We start from the raw sequence: 15,203 nt of genomic DNA, 5'->3' as shown, positions 1-15,203 counted from the left end.
CAGGCGCTTCACTCATGGACTGTGCGGCTGGTCCCGGCGGAGGTTCGAGTCCTCCCTCGGGCATGGGTGTGTGTGTTTGTCCTTAGGATAATTTAGGTTAAGTAGTGTGTAAGCTTAGGGATTGATGACCTTAGCAGTTAAGTCCCATAAGATTTCACACACATTTGAATCATCGGTCCCTAAGCCTACACACTACTTAATCTAACTTAAAGTAACTTACGCTATGAACAACACATACACACACTCACACACTCATGCCCGTGGGAGGACTCGAACCTCCGACGAGGGGAGCCGCACGAGCCGTGACAAGGCGCCCGAGACCGCGCGGCTGCCCCGCGCGGCGACAGCCCAACGGCAGGTGTTTGTACGGCAGAGATAACCAATAATAAAGCTAGTGCTTTTCGACTCGCAAAGATCCAAGATTTCACTTGTAACGGTTGTGTAACATCAGCCACACCCAGAAGTGATCACTGGACGATATATGCTGTTATTCAGACAAGGGTCCAAGCGTGGGAACTCTGCTTACCATTGCGTCAGTAACACACAGCCCCGACAACTCTGTTGAAGTCGGATACACAACGGCCTATCTTTCACCTTTGTTGCACAACAAGTGGCCCACAAATTGCAACCGTGATGGATGGCAAATGGTTCAAATGGCTCTGAGCACTATGGGACTTAACATCTGAGGTCATTAGTCCCCTAGAACTTAGTACTACTTAAACCTAACTAACCTAAGGACATCACACACATCCATGCCCGAGGCAGGATTCGAACCTGCGACCGTAGCGGTCGCGCGGTTCCAGACTGAAGCGCCTAGAACCGCTCTGCCACACTGGCCGGCGATGGATGACATGTATAGATTGACCCGCTATAGGAATTAAATCGTTAATGTAGTTTACCACCAAGTAAAGTCTGCTCCCTTGAAAATATGACATGGGCAAAAGAATCTGACAGCCCGAGGCCAGCCAGTGCACATAACAGTGATTTACTTAACTTAATCTGGTATTTTAGTACAGAATTCTTGATAGCATTTACGCAACTGTCGTCCGGTTCTTTATGAAACTTTGAGGTGTTACCGTAATGTCTTCTTCTTCTTGCATTACGGCCTCTGTAGGACCACGGGTAGCCCCTTCGTGGACTGCATTTTCCTCTTCTTCTCCCAGAACCTCTTCATTCTTTCTCTTCTCCTCTCCCGCTCTTCTTCCGAGATCTTCAGTTTCCATTTCTCCTGACGGCTCCACTGGTGACATTCTAATCTTTGCCTGTATTCTTCTCTGTCATTGATCTCCGGCATATTTGTCGGTGTATATTTGTTCCTCCAATTTTCCTTTCCTTCGACCTTGATCCCCAATTCCAACCAGTCCTTCCGAAGTTCAACTTGGTTCCTGTCTTTCCCCTTGTCCTCCCTGTTGTTTCCCACACTCTCTTCGTCATTCTGTCCATACTCATCCTAACTACATGCCCAGCAAACTTTGCCCTTTTGAGTCTGATTTCCCCGGATATTGTTCTCATGTTCTGGTACAATTCTTCCCTAGGTCTTCGCATCCACCTCTCTCCGCCTCTTTTGGGACCTAGTATTTTTCTCTCTTCTTTCTCTAGTTGTTCTGCCCCATTTCTTCGTAGTGTCATCGTCTCAAATGGTTCAAATGGCTCTGAGCACTATGGGACTTAACACCTGTGGTCATCAGTCCCCTAGAACTTAGAACTATTTAAACCTAACTAACCTAAGGACATCACACACATCCATGCCCGAGGCAGGATTCGAACCTGCGACCGTAGCGGTCTCGCGGTTCCAGACTGAAGCGCCTAGAACCGCACGGGTCATCGTCTCAGCAGCATATAAAACTGCATTCCTCACTGATACCGTAATGTGTTATAAATACACTCTTTTACATGTCTTTTTGGAGACTGAGAAGACTTTATTTGCTTTACCTGCTAAATATTACTTTTTGTATTTGAAGTACCTTAGGAGGATCGTTGGTTAGTAGTGCACCTTCAATCCTAAACCCTCCATTTCATTTAGATTAGCATTGATTAAGGGCGATGTAGCTTTAGGAGACAGACTAAATCCCGGATACACCTTGAGTTTTCCTGTTCTTACCAGTAGAGTAATGAGTATGATTCTTTCCTTAGTGTAATCGTTCGGAGTACATGATCGTGATTATTATGTGTAAATTATATCACCACGTTTGCACTACTGAAGATGAAGGCTGATCCCCTGTGCCACCAAACACTCATTTCAAAAATGAACCAGTGAAATTTTCTCGCAAAAAATCCTTATCCGAAACATTAATCGTCAGTAAGAGTGGTTTGTGACGTCATTATGCGTGCGGTTTCGGAGAGGTTCGAAATTCAGTCTATTGCGTTGGCGCTGTTTATGGTAATCAGACACTTATTCTCGAGCTTTCATGCCAATTTCTGTTGTTGAAACACTTCCCACCGACAGCATTCAAACCAGCTTCCTCAGGTACTGTGGATAAGTACTTTCCTGTTAGAACGAAGAAACGCAGCGAAGCTGCTTTGCGTTATCGTCAGTAGTAACGTAACACTCAACACATCGACAATAGCCTAAAATGTACTTCTTAACGTGTTTTCCTCTTTCATCTGTTCTAAGTGAATGTTGGACTCATCCTTCATTAGTGCGTCGCATTCGCGCTACACGAGCGAAATAGGAATCTGATGACCACCAGACGGATCGTACGCAAGCTTTTTTTTTTACCGTTTAGATTGAGTAACTCGTAATATGTGTCGTAGATCAGTCTGATGGCTGGAAGGGGAAAGTAACAAACGGGCGAATACTCGGAAACCTAAGGCGGAATTCCGTAGATTCGAAGAGGCAATAGGGACAAAGAAGAGCTTGGCACTCAAACCAATCTAGGTGTAACCCCCCCCCCCCTCCCCCTACATTATCTCATTCTGAGTAACGCTATTGCTCTTGAGCAAGTCGTAGAAATCGACATATTTTGATAAAAAATCGTCCGAATATGTCAAATGAAAATGACGTCTGATAGTTGCTTAATACCACAATTACATCAGCACAGATCTTTATATCAAATACAAGAATCGAAGAATTTATACTTTCATTAACAGCTGCAAATGAAATAAATAGTAGAGTCTATTAAGTTAGTGATAAGAAATACAATGATTGCTACAAACTGAAAAAAAATTCTTTTCTGTTTCAGTTGCGGGGGACTGCAACCATCAATGCTCACGTAAGTATTTTCTGTATTACTCTGGTAATGCTAAACATAAACACTATCAATTTACTAAAAAAGTAAATAATATCTTCCTAGAACTAGGAATTTGAATTATCCTACGTAACTTCTAATAAAATTTATTCAGCTTTGAAACAATTATCAATTTTTTTGTAATCTTAGATCTTCATGCACTAAAACCTGAGCAAATTTGGTCCATGAACGTAGGTTGGGACGTAAAGCTGGACCGCGCGACCCTACCGGCATCAGTATTCCTACAGTGCTTATCGCCGACTGTCATCCGCAATTTTCAACACTTCCGCCCAGTACGTTAACAGTTTATTTCAAGCTGCTGCATTTGACGTACCATTTGCTCACACTGAAATTTTACATAGCAATTTCCATCAGCACTGCAGTCAAACGCAGTCTTGGACGTGTAGGTTATCCATGACGCACGAAGGCAACGTGAATTGTAGTGTAAGATCGCATGGGCGTACCAAGCGAGGGGCAGGGGGGGGGGGGGGGGGGGCAGGTGCCCCCCCCCCCCCAGAAAATATTCGCAGTTTTTCACTAGTTTACTGTTTTATTTAATAAGAAATGCTGCATGTTTTCTCGGATTGTACAAGTGCATTCTTGTATTTAAAATGTTTACTAAAAGCAGTTTTTCACTGGTTTACTGTTTTATTTAATAAGAAGTGCTGTATGTTGTCTCGAGTCCTTGTTTCCTGAGACTAGTACGACCTGCCCCCCCCCCCCCCCCCCCCTAGTTCAGATCCTGGGTACGCCCTTGTGAGATCGTATTTATTAGGACAAAAATGCTCTTAATTTCCAATTTTTCGATACAGTCCCAATTTAGGTCGACGCAAGTTGTCCAAGGTTTTTCCAATGAGTAATTTCATCCAAAAAGTGCGTTTCTGGAAGATATGAAACATATTCGTCTACATTTGCGACGCTTTATTTATTGTACACAGGACGTTACCAGGCACAGTTTTCTTTACGTATGGGAGTAGGTGGAAGTCAGAGGGTGCTAAAAATAAGTGAAGTGGATGTAGAGCTAAACTGCGTTTTCATATGTACCTTTTACAGTGGAAATCCCTGTAGTACTGCCCCAGCACAATTCTCGTGCCACGGCAAAAATGAGTGGTACAGGCGTCAGTGTCAGCGCCATTGAGAAAGAGCTGGAATCGCTAAAATTGAACAAATGTAATCCCTATCAAATTGTAAACAGAATTTACGGTTGAGCTACCCCTCTTTCAACAACAATATACTATAGATCCCATGTAAGATAAATACACTATGTATATATACGAAGGTATCTGGACACCTGGCTGAAAATGACTTACAAGTTCGTGGCTCCCCCCATCGGTAATGCTGTAATTCAGTATAGTGATGACAGCTTCCACTCTCGCAGGCATACGTTCAATCAAGTGCTGGAAGGTTCTTGGGGAATGGCAGTCCATTCTTCACGGAGTGCTGCACTGAGAAGAGGTATCGATGTCGGTCGGTGAGGCCTGGCACGAAGTCGGCGTTCCAAAATATCCCAAAGGTGTTCTATAGGATTCACCGGGCATTTACCATACCCACACACTGCCATCGGATCAGCACATTGTGTACCGTGATTCGTCACTCCACACAACATTTTTCCACTGTTCAATCATCCAGTGTTTACGCTTATTACAGCAAGCGAGGCGTCGTTTTGGCATTTACCGGCGTGTTGTGTGGCTTATGAGCAGCCGCTCGACCATGAAATCCAAGTTTTCTCACCTCCCGCCTAACTGTCATAGTAGTTTCGGTGGATCCTGATGCAGTCTGGAATACCTGTGTGATGGTCTGGATAGATGTCAGCCTGTTACACATTACGACCCTCTTCAATTGTTGGCGGTCTCTGTCAGTCAACATACGAGGTCGGCCTGTACGCTTTTGTGCTGTACGTGTCCCTTCACGTTCCCACTTCACTATCACATCGCGAACAGTGGACATAGGGATGTTTAGGAGTGTGGATATCTCGCGTACAGACATATGACACAAGTGACACCCAATCACCTGACCACGTTCGAAGCCCGTGAATTCCGCGGAGCGCCCCATTCTGCAGCCTCACGATGTCTAATGATTACTGAGGTCGCTGATATGGAGTACCTGGCAGTAGATGGCAGCACAATGCACGTAATATGAAAAAGGTATGTTTTTCGGGTGTCCGAATACTTTTGATCACATAGTGTATGTCCAGCAGCTGGACGATAGCAAAAGACCACAGGTCACTCCCACGTACAAGAAGGGTAGCAGAAGTGATCCACAGAACTTTCGTCCAGTGTCTTTGCCATCCAAATCTTGTAGAATCTTAAACACAGTCTGAGCTCAGACTTAATGAGGTTTCTCTAACAGAACGACCTCCTCAAGGGCAGCGTACGTGGATTACGAAAACATCGTGTCAACCCTTGCTTTTCGCAGCTTTCCTGACTACCGAAAAGGAATTGAGTCAGCATCACACCGACGCTATTCACGAAAAGACGATCATATTAGGCATCAAACGAATTTTGCGACTTAACTGAGAATTTCTTGGTAGGGAGGACGTAGCAAGTTATATCGGATTGGGGGTCAATGGCGTACCGTGTGTAGAAGTAAGCTCAGATGTGTCCCAGGGACGTGCGTCGAGTCACTTGCCGCTCATGTTGTCTGTTAATGAGCATGCAGGTAATATTTATATTAAGCTTAGACTTTTCACATATTATGGAGTTATCTATAATGAAGTGCTATCTGAAAAAAGCTCCACAAATATTCACTCAGATCTTGATAAGAGTTTCAAGAGATACAACGCTACTAAAGTCTACTTAAAAAGTTTCATTAACCAGTAATGAGTGAAGAATTTAGAAATATACGACGACGCTCTACGCAAGGCCGCCTATACAACAGTTTAATAGTTTGTAGTGAGTAGGGGGGGGGGGGGGGGGTGGCTACACCTGTAGGTCTTTAAATCATTTTCTTGAAAAAATAACACCTGACTACTCTACATTTTTTTCCTTTGCCTGAGAGCCAGAGGGGGTGCCCACCTCTTGCTTCCAGGTGCGGACGGCCTTGGCTCTACATATCGCTCCAGCAGGTACCTTGAAGACAAAATTAGATCGATTACAGCGTGCATAAAGGCATTTGAGCAATCATTCTTTCCGAGAGCGTCCATATGCGAATGGAACGTGTAGAAGCCGTAGTAACTGGTACAATGGAAAGTACCCTCTGCCATAACTGAGGCGACAAAAGTCATGGAATATATGGAATGCACATATATGCAGATGGCGGTAGTATCGCGTACACAAGGTATAAAATGGCAGTGCGTTGGCGGAGCTGTCATTCGTACTCAGGTGATACATATGGAAAGGTTTCCGACGTAATCATGGCGCTCGACGGGAATTAACAGACTTTGAACGCGGAATGGTAGTTGCAGCTGGACACATGGGACATTACATTTGGAAAAACCTTAGAGAATTCAATATCCCGAGATCCACAGTGTCAAGACAGTTCCTAGAATACCAAATTTGAGCTACACTACTGGCCATTAAAATTGCTACACCAAGAAGAAATGTAGATGATAAAACGGGTATTCATTGGACAAATATATTATACTAGAACTGACATGTGATTACATTTTCACGCAATTTGGGAGCATAGATCCTGAGAAATCAGTACCCATAACAACCACCTCTGGCCGTAATAACGGCCTTGATACGCCTGGCCATTGAGTCAAACAGAGCTTGGATGGCGTGTACAGGTACAGCTGCCGGTGCAGCTTCAACACGATACTACAGTTCATCAAGAGTAGTGACTGGCGTATTGTGACGAGCCAGTTGCTCGGCCACCATTGACCAGATGTTTTCAGTTGGTGAGAGATCTGGAGAATATGCTGGCCGGGGCAGCAGTCGAACATTTTCTGTATCCAGAAAGGCCCGTACAGGACCTGCAACATGCGGTCGTGCATTATCCTGCTGAAATGTAGGGTTTCGCATGCATCGAATGAAGGGTAGAACCACGGGTCGTAGCACATCTGAAATGTAACGTCCACTGTTCAAAGTGCCGTCAATGAGAACAAGAGGTGACCGAGACGTGTAACCAATGGCACCCCATACCATCACGCCGGGTGATATGCCAGTATGTCGATGACGAATACACGCTTCCAATGTGCGTTCACCGCGATGTCGCCAAATACGAATACGACCATCATGATGCTGTAAACAGAACCTGGATTCACCCGATAAAATGACGTTTTGCTATTCGTGCACCTAGGTTCGTGGTCGAGAACACCATCGCAGCCGCTCCTGTCTGTGATGAAGCGTCAAGGGTAACCGCAGCCATGGTCTCCGAGTTGATAGTCCATGCTGCTGCAAACGTCGTCGAGCTGTTCGTGCAGATGGTTGTTGTCTTGCAAACGTCCCCATCTGTTGACTCAGGGATCGAGACGTGGCTGCACGATCCGTTACAGCCATGCGGATAAGATGCCTGTCATCTCGACTGCTAGTGATACGAGGCCATTGGGATCCAGGACGGCGTTCCGTATTACCCTCCTGACTCCGCCGATTCCACATTCTGCTAACAGTCATTGGATCTCGACCAGCGCGAGCAAGCAATGTCGCGATCGATAAACCGCAATCGCGATAGGCTACAATCCGACCTTTATCAAAGTCGGAACCATGATGGTACGCATTTCACCTCCTTACACGAGGCATCACAACAACGTTTCAGCAGGCAACGCCGGTCAACTGCTGTTTGTGTATGAGAAATCGGTTGGAAACTTTCCTCATGTCAGCACGTTGTAGGTGTCGCCACCGGCGCCAACCTTGTGTGAACGCTCTGAAAAGCTAATGATTTGCATATCACAGCATCTTCTTCCCGTCGGTTAAATTTGGCGTCTGTAGCACGTTATTTTCGTGGTGTAGCAATTTTAATGGCCAGTGGTGTATATGAATGGCAAGCATACGAAATATCTGTTGAGAAGCTGTATAGGAGAAACTATTTTGTGATATACTGGTAGTGCAATTTACCGATGAGCCAAAACATTGTGACCACCTGTTTAATAGCGTGTTGGCCCACTGTGCAAACACAATACGGCAGCGATTCTGCTTAGTTTGGATTCTACAAGCCCTTGTCAGGTTTCCGGAAGTGTGTGTACCAGGTCTCTATGCACAGATCAAGGAATTCCTGCAATTATGGGATGGTGGTTTTGGCCACGTAGCTGGCACGCAATATGTGTTGCAATGGGTGCAGATCAAGCACGTTTCCTGACCAAGACATCATAGTGTGAGTTCACTATAATGCTCCTTAAACCACCGTAGCACAATTCTGACCTTGCGACATTGGCAGTTATCCTCCTGGAACATGTCATCGCCATAGGGGGAGACTTCAAGCATGAAGCGATGCAGGTGGTCCGCAATAATGTTCACGTAGTTCACTGCTGTCATGATGCCTTCGATTACCACCATAGATAGCATGGAAGCCCAACTCAATGTACCGCACACCATAATTATGTCCTCACTGGCCTACATCTCTGGTAAGATGCATATTTCATGCAGCCATTCGCCTGGATAACCGCGTGTAAGGACTGAACCATCGACCTGGTGTAACAAAAAATGCGACTCATTCGACTGGCGACACTTTTGTATTGATCCACAGTGGAGACTCAGTGATGCTGTGCCCCCTGCAATCATAACTGACAGTGTTGTTGGGTTAACAGAGGAATACGTAGGGGTCGTGGGATGTGGTGCTCCATGTTCAACTATGGCCTTTGAACGGTGCTCTGAAACACTTGTGTCTGCACCAGGATTGTCAGATCTACCACAGATCACTGCCTTTCCTGGATTACACGGATCCTCCAACCACTGCGTTTTGTGATGAGACGTGTTCGTACAATACCACACGGCCTATTCATTATTTCACTATCTTTCAACCACTTTCCATAGGTGCTCACGACTGTAGTACACCAACAGACGACCATCTTCGGCGTTTCAGAGATTCTCATTTTCAGCCGCAGCTCCAGAACAATGTGCCCTTTGTCAAAAGCGCTTATATCAGTGGATTTATGCATTTCCGGCCCCACGCATCTTCGCTATAATGGCAATCCACTCGTCTCTACCGCTTACATTGCTTCCTAGTGCGTCACGTGTTCGCAACACCACTCTAACGCTCATTGAAATTAGTGGTGGGCAGTGGTCATAATCTTTTGGCTCATTAGGGTATTTATTAATGCAACAAAAACATAATTTCACTGACAGCAAGGCAGAAAAATTTTCATCTGTCAGGATTGCAGTAGACTTCACTTTGCTCAATGCTGCATTGGAATTAATGTTTCTGTCTCACTTTTGGTGATCAGAGAGAGGGAGAGTCGTTGTTAGAGATGAAATGCTGAAATGCGCACATTTTGTAGTAAAGGAAAGATTACAGCACTGAATTCTGAAGTTTAACTCATCCTCACATCAGACCTAGGTGGCAGCCAGTTGCTGCTAGCTTCAGTGGTAAGTACCAATCGCTTTGCCACCTAAAAAAAATCTGAGAAAATCGGACCTATTAACTTATTCACTCTCGAAGAGTTATGGCGAGCTGATTGGCTGTAGCGCAGTAGCTGGTTCGATAGAAATCGTTAAGACTTCGGGCAGATTTTCACTTGTTTTCCGTAGCTACCAACCTTAGCTTAACTATTGTTTGCCTAGGTATGCTGAAATGGATTTCTGCAGCCCTTGTTGACATTATTCATTCTATAATTGCATCAAACATTTATCGAGCACCTCCAAAGAATATTCTGCATAACAACAAATTCCAGGTATTCTATTATGATTTGTCGATATGTTAGTAATGAAACAGCCGAAGAAAATGCCGTAGAACTAACAAACCACAGAAAAAACACATGTAAAGCCTGTGGTGCAGTATTATTTATAATCAGTTCAGGAAAATAATTGATGTTGTTACTTTGCTCAGCAACACTGTTGGTGCAAAGTAACCACAATACAACCTAAATGTTGGCAGGCATTTATACTTACTTGAACTGTGCCTTTCCGTAGTAACTTACAGTGAGAGATTTTATGATACAGATATTCTAAAAGTACTGTGAGTCAAATAAACTTTTTTCTTATCTTAGAAATGCTTTCACATGTCAGAACTACATGAAAGTATTAACATCAAAATTACAGAAGAAATAGATGCAATATTCCCACAACACACTATGACAAATCCAAGCATTCTGGGTACAATAAAGACTTCTAGAATGGAGTTAAGCAATGTCAACTATCGAACCAAAGATGAATTATCAACTATCGATTAGTATTTTGCTCACCAGATTACAAGGAAAACCATTTGGGATACGATGCAAAGTATCCCCAGTTCGCAGAATGCGAAATAAAGAATTTCAAAAGCATTATGACACTGTAGTCTCAACAATACTGTTTTGTTTTTGAAGTAACTGTACTAGGCCTTATAAGGCTCTCTAAACACAATGGAATCATAGAGCATGTTTAGTGATGATTGGAAACAATAGAAATTGTTAGGAGGAAAGAGAAACCCTTAAAAATTAAAAAAAGAAACGAGACCTGAAAGTGTGAACTTGGGGAAAATTGCAGAAATTATATGGCATGCCATAGATTCTCCAATTGTGTGAATGTGGTCTAATCTAGGCCAATGTGAAGCCATACAGATGTTCCATAGAGCTATAGTCTATGTGAATGTTAAGCCACTCAGATGTCCCCTAGAGCTGCAGTTCAAGTAAATCCCTTGGATGCTTACATTTCTGCATTATCTCTTGTCTAATATAATTTGTTATATGATATTAGTCAAGGACATTTTTGAGGATGAGGGATTTGTTACCTGGAAGAAGAGAGTGATATTATAATGCCTGAAGTGGAAGTAGAAGAGTGACAATGGGAAAGGCAGCTGGTATGGATGAAATCATCATGGAGATGATAAAGGCAGCTGAATATACTGGGCTACAGTGGTTGTAGAGATTGCTAAGAGGTATATGGACTCAAAAATGTGTGCCTGAAGAATTCCAATGTCCAAGAAGGGAGACATAAAAGTATTTAACTTCGAGCCACATTAAAATTATGTACCAGACTGGGACCCCAATCTGGTACCTTTGCCTTTCATGGGCAGGTGTTCTACTGATAGAGTGAAAATTCATTCTGGAGGAAAGAATGTGATAAGTATCAATGGTTCCAGTGCACACCCCACCACAGAGTGAAAATTCATTCTGGAGAAAACAATGTGATAATTATCGAGGGTTCACACTCATATTATAAGTAGCAAAAATAATTGAGAGGATACTGGGAAAGAAGAATGAGGGGAAATGTGGGAGGGCAGTTAGAAGAGGAGCAGTATGGCTTTTGGCACGGTAGATCGACAGTGAACCCAATCTCTAGTATGAGACAATTGGTGAAAGGCATTGGAAGTACCAAAAAGATCTGATAGTGACATTTCTTCACAGTGAAGGCATCGAATAGTGTTCCCAGAGAAAAGGTATGGGAAACTTTGAATTGAAAGACAGCTGGAAAACAAAAAATTAAAATTCTTCAGTGTATGACAATTACTTCACTGTGTCCAGACCCAAGTTGGAGGGACTGATTGGTTTAGGAATGTTACAATGCTGAGGTAAGGAAGTGTGGTGTTGCAATTACTATTTATAATGGTTGTGGGTGAAACCATAAAAGATACAAAAAACAGGTCATAGAGGAAGGGAGATGAAGTTATTGTTATTTGTCAGTGGTACTGTATTTTGGGGTACTAATAGTAATTATGTACAGGAAATCTAGAAATCTTAAATGAAAAAAATCAAGAAATATGGAATGAAATGCAGTTTAGAGAAGAGCACTGTGGTGGTAACTGGAGGAGACAGAATACGTAAAGGATAAATTCACATTAAAAGACAGGATATTGAAATTGTGGACGACTTTAAATATTTAGGTAGTGTGAGAATGCAAGAACAGAGGCAGAAAGGGTGCAACAGAACCATGCATTTTATCAGTATAGGAGTCGCATAGTCTGGGGAAGGGAGATGCCAGTGAAGTGTAAGGAAGTGCTGTGCAAGACATGCTTTACACCTGTACTAATGTATGCATTGGAGACCTGGATGATGACAAGAAGAGAACAGAGTAGAATCCAAGCAAATGAAATGAAATTCCCAGGTAGTATGTTAGGGAAAATGAGGAGGGACAGATTGAGAAATTAGGAAGGAAATTGGAGTAGGCATGTTGGATGATATAACTGAGGAGAGTAGGTTAAAATGGTTTGGACATGTAAAGAGAATGGATGATGGAAAAATACCAAAATGAATGCTGGAGGCCAAGTTTGAGAGCAAGAGGGATACCCTGAGCAAGATGGATTAACTTGATCAAGACCATTTTAAGGAGAAACCTGTCCAGGAACAAAACAGTTACAGAAGATGAATGATGGAAAGAGGGTGGAAAGTGGAGAAGTACCTTATGTCCCAACCCAGCTTGATGCTGAATGAATGGGAAATGAAGATGACAAATGAGAGTTGTGAAGTTCTCTGAATCCTCCACAAATCAGCTATTGACATTTATTATTTTTTGCATCCACATGTCAGTCATGTTGCCACATATTCATTTAATTTAACATGAAGGAGTGTCACATAATGCAACTACATATCAGGTAAATTTTTTTCTGTGTGTTTTCACATTTTTATTGTTTGTGTATTGTGTTTCTGAGAAATAAGTGAGGGATTAGTGTAGCATTTGCATAAGTGTATGTGGAAAACTGTCATAGAATACATAGTGAGGCTAGCAAGTATACTGGTACTGGTTAAATGGCTGACAGTCCAGTGTACAAAGTCATTTCAGGGCTGGCACACTTTTCTCTCTCAGATACTACATATTAAACTATGTAGTCTTCATGTTGTATAGGAAGAACTCTTCACATATTATAATTTATGTTACAAGTTACCTGAAGCCAGCTGTGTGTAAATCAAAGAACATTGTACAATAGGTACCAACGAAATGAGGGAGTGCAGCTGTTGAGACACTGACTTCATATTCAGGAGGATATAGTTTTCTGTGTCCAGCCAATCTGATGTAGATTTTCCATGGTTTTTCTAAATCACTTCAGGCAGATGCTGGGATGGCTCCTTCATCAAGGCCATGGCCAAACAACCACTTGTCCTATCCTCATAAAGCATACTTCTGTATTCTGTGTATATGTATATTTTGAGCTATTGATTTCCATTATATTATCATGAAAATTTGTATGTGATTCTAAAATGATGATTGGATGTATAAAAATAAGTAATGTAAATGAGAGCCAAAAGCATTTATATAACATTTGTAAACTTCAAAAACTCTTATGATTCAGTTGACAGGGAGACATTGTTCAACACCTTAAAAGAGTTTGGATGATGATGATTGGTTTGTGGGGCACTCAACTGTGCCCGTACACATTCCCAATGTGAACACTGTTCAGTCTTGCCACTTTCATGAATGATGATGGAATGATGAGAACAACACAAGCACCCAGTCCCCAGGCAGAGAAAATACCCAACCCGGCCAGGAAGCAAACCCGGGACCCCGTGACCCAGAGGTAGCAATGCTAGCCACTAGGCCATGAGCTACGGACAAAGAGTTTGGAGCTGACAACAAATTAGTGTCACTCTTACAAGACATTGATTGATTAGCTTTTGCAGATGATCTTGCTATTTTAGCTAAATCTCCTACAGTAAATAGTTTCAAAAAAACAGACCAATGTACATTTTTTGAAAAAACAGTGTATATGACAGATGCAAAGGAGGCACTAAGATACATGGAAACTGGTTACACAAGAATAAAATACAAAATTTAAATACCTAGGTGAAGTAATACAACCAAATGGTTTAGACAAAGAAGCTAACTTAGCAATGGTGAGGAAAATGGAAGCGGGTTTTCAGTTAACAAACAAGGTGTATAACAAGAAATTTACCTCCATAAATGCAAAACTCTGTCACCACAACACTGTCAAGAAAGTCTATGCTTCAGGATACCTTTCATTAAATACAGCCAAGCAGTTAGGTGAAATAGAAAAGAAGGAAACGAAAATAATAATGAAAATCTTGGGACAAAAATATGACAATGGGAGATGGAAATTAAGAAGCAATAAAGAAGTTTATGAAGGAATAGGACCAATATTATGACACAAAGAGGAAGAGAAGAGTTGTATTCTATGGACATCTAAAAAGGAGAGATGACAACATAATAACAAAAAGAATTTTTAACTTTTTTAACAAAAACAATTATGTGGATCAGGGAAGTTGAAGCAGACCTTAGGGAAATGGAAATATGGAGGAAGAAATAGGAGAAAGGAAAAAGTATGGAGCAAAAGAAAATAAGTTTCAAGGCCTTCAGGAGGAAACAAACAAAAAGACAGGCACAATGTGGATAGAAGAAAGAACAGAAAAACTCAGGTAGTAATAAAGAACTACTGGAAAGAGAGAGAGGAGGAAAGAAAGAAGATATAAGTCGTTTATGTGATCCTCAGTAGGCCCAAGAAAATAAATAAGTGACTCTACTGAATTCATACTTCTAAATATTATCATGGTTTGACATAGTGGTTCACATTTGTGGTCAGTTAATAGAAAAATATGAGTTTTCTTACCAACCGTGTCATATTCAAAGACTGTCAGATATTTATAATGTTTTTTTCTGTCTTTAGTGAGGCATGGTTTGATTTAGAAAACACTCTTCAAATATGTGAATGTCTTTACATGGAGTATGTGTTGCTAAGTCAGTCACAGTCAAATCCCTAGCTCAGGTAACTCGAAGGTTGCTACTACTGCACAACAATTCAAAAAATAATTGTATCAGTGTGATTTATCTTATAGTAATATTACACTCCCATTTTTCCCACAAAATGATGTTTACTTCATACTACAGTAGTGTGATTTATCATATACTAATGTTGCAGCACCCTTTTTTCTACAAATTGATGTATACTCTCCATTAAAGTAGCCATTAAGTGTATAATGACATTCGTTATTCCAGACAAATAGGCAAATCCTTT

At 42.1% G+C, this 15,203-nt stretch overlaps 1 protein-coding gene across 2 annotated transcripts in view; it reads left to right on the top strand.

Annotated features, from left to right (window-relative positions):
* The window catches only part of LOC124723019 (apolipophorins), a 122,832-nt gene that overhangs the window by 17,216 nt on the left and 90,413 nt on the right, over positions 1-15,203 (top strand). For both annotated transcript variants that reach the window (XM_047248195.1, XM_047248194.1), the window contains exon 2: positions 3,183-3,212. In XM_047248195.1, the coding sequence (XP_047104151.1) occupies positions 3,183-3,212 (30 nt within the window). The remainder of the gene's footprint in view (positions 1-3,182; positions 3,213-15,203) is intronic.

Source organism: Schistocerca piceifrons, chromosome X (genome assembly GCF_021461385.2).
Source record: "Schistocerca piceifrons isolate TAMUIC-IGC-003096 chromosome X, iqSchPice1.1, whole genome shotgun sequence".
In the NCBI taxonomy this organism is placed as follows: Eukaryota; Metazoa; Arthropoda; class Insecta; order Orthoptera; family Acrididae; genus Schistocerca; species Schistocerca piceifrons.
This window is presented reverse-complemented; position numbering and strand designations above follow the sequence as displayed.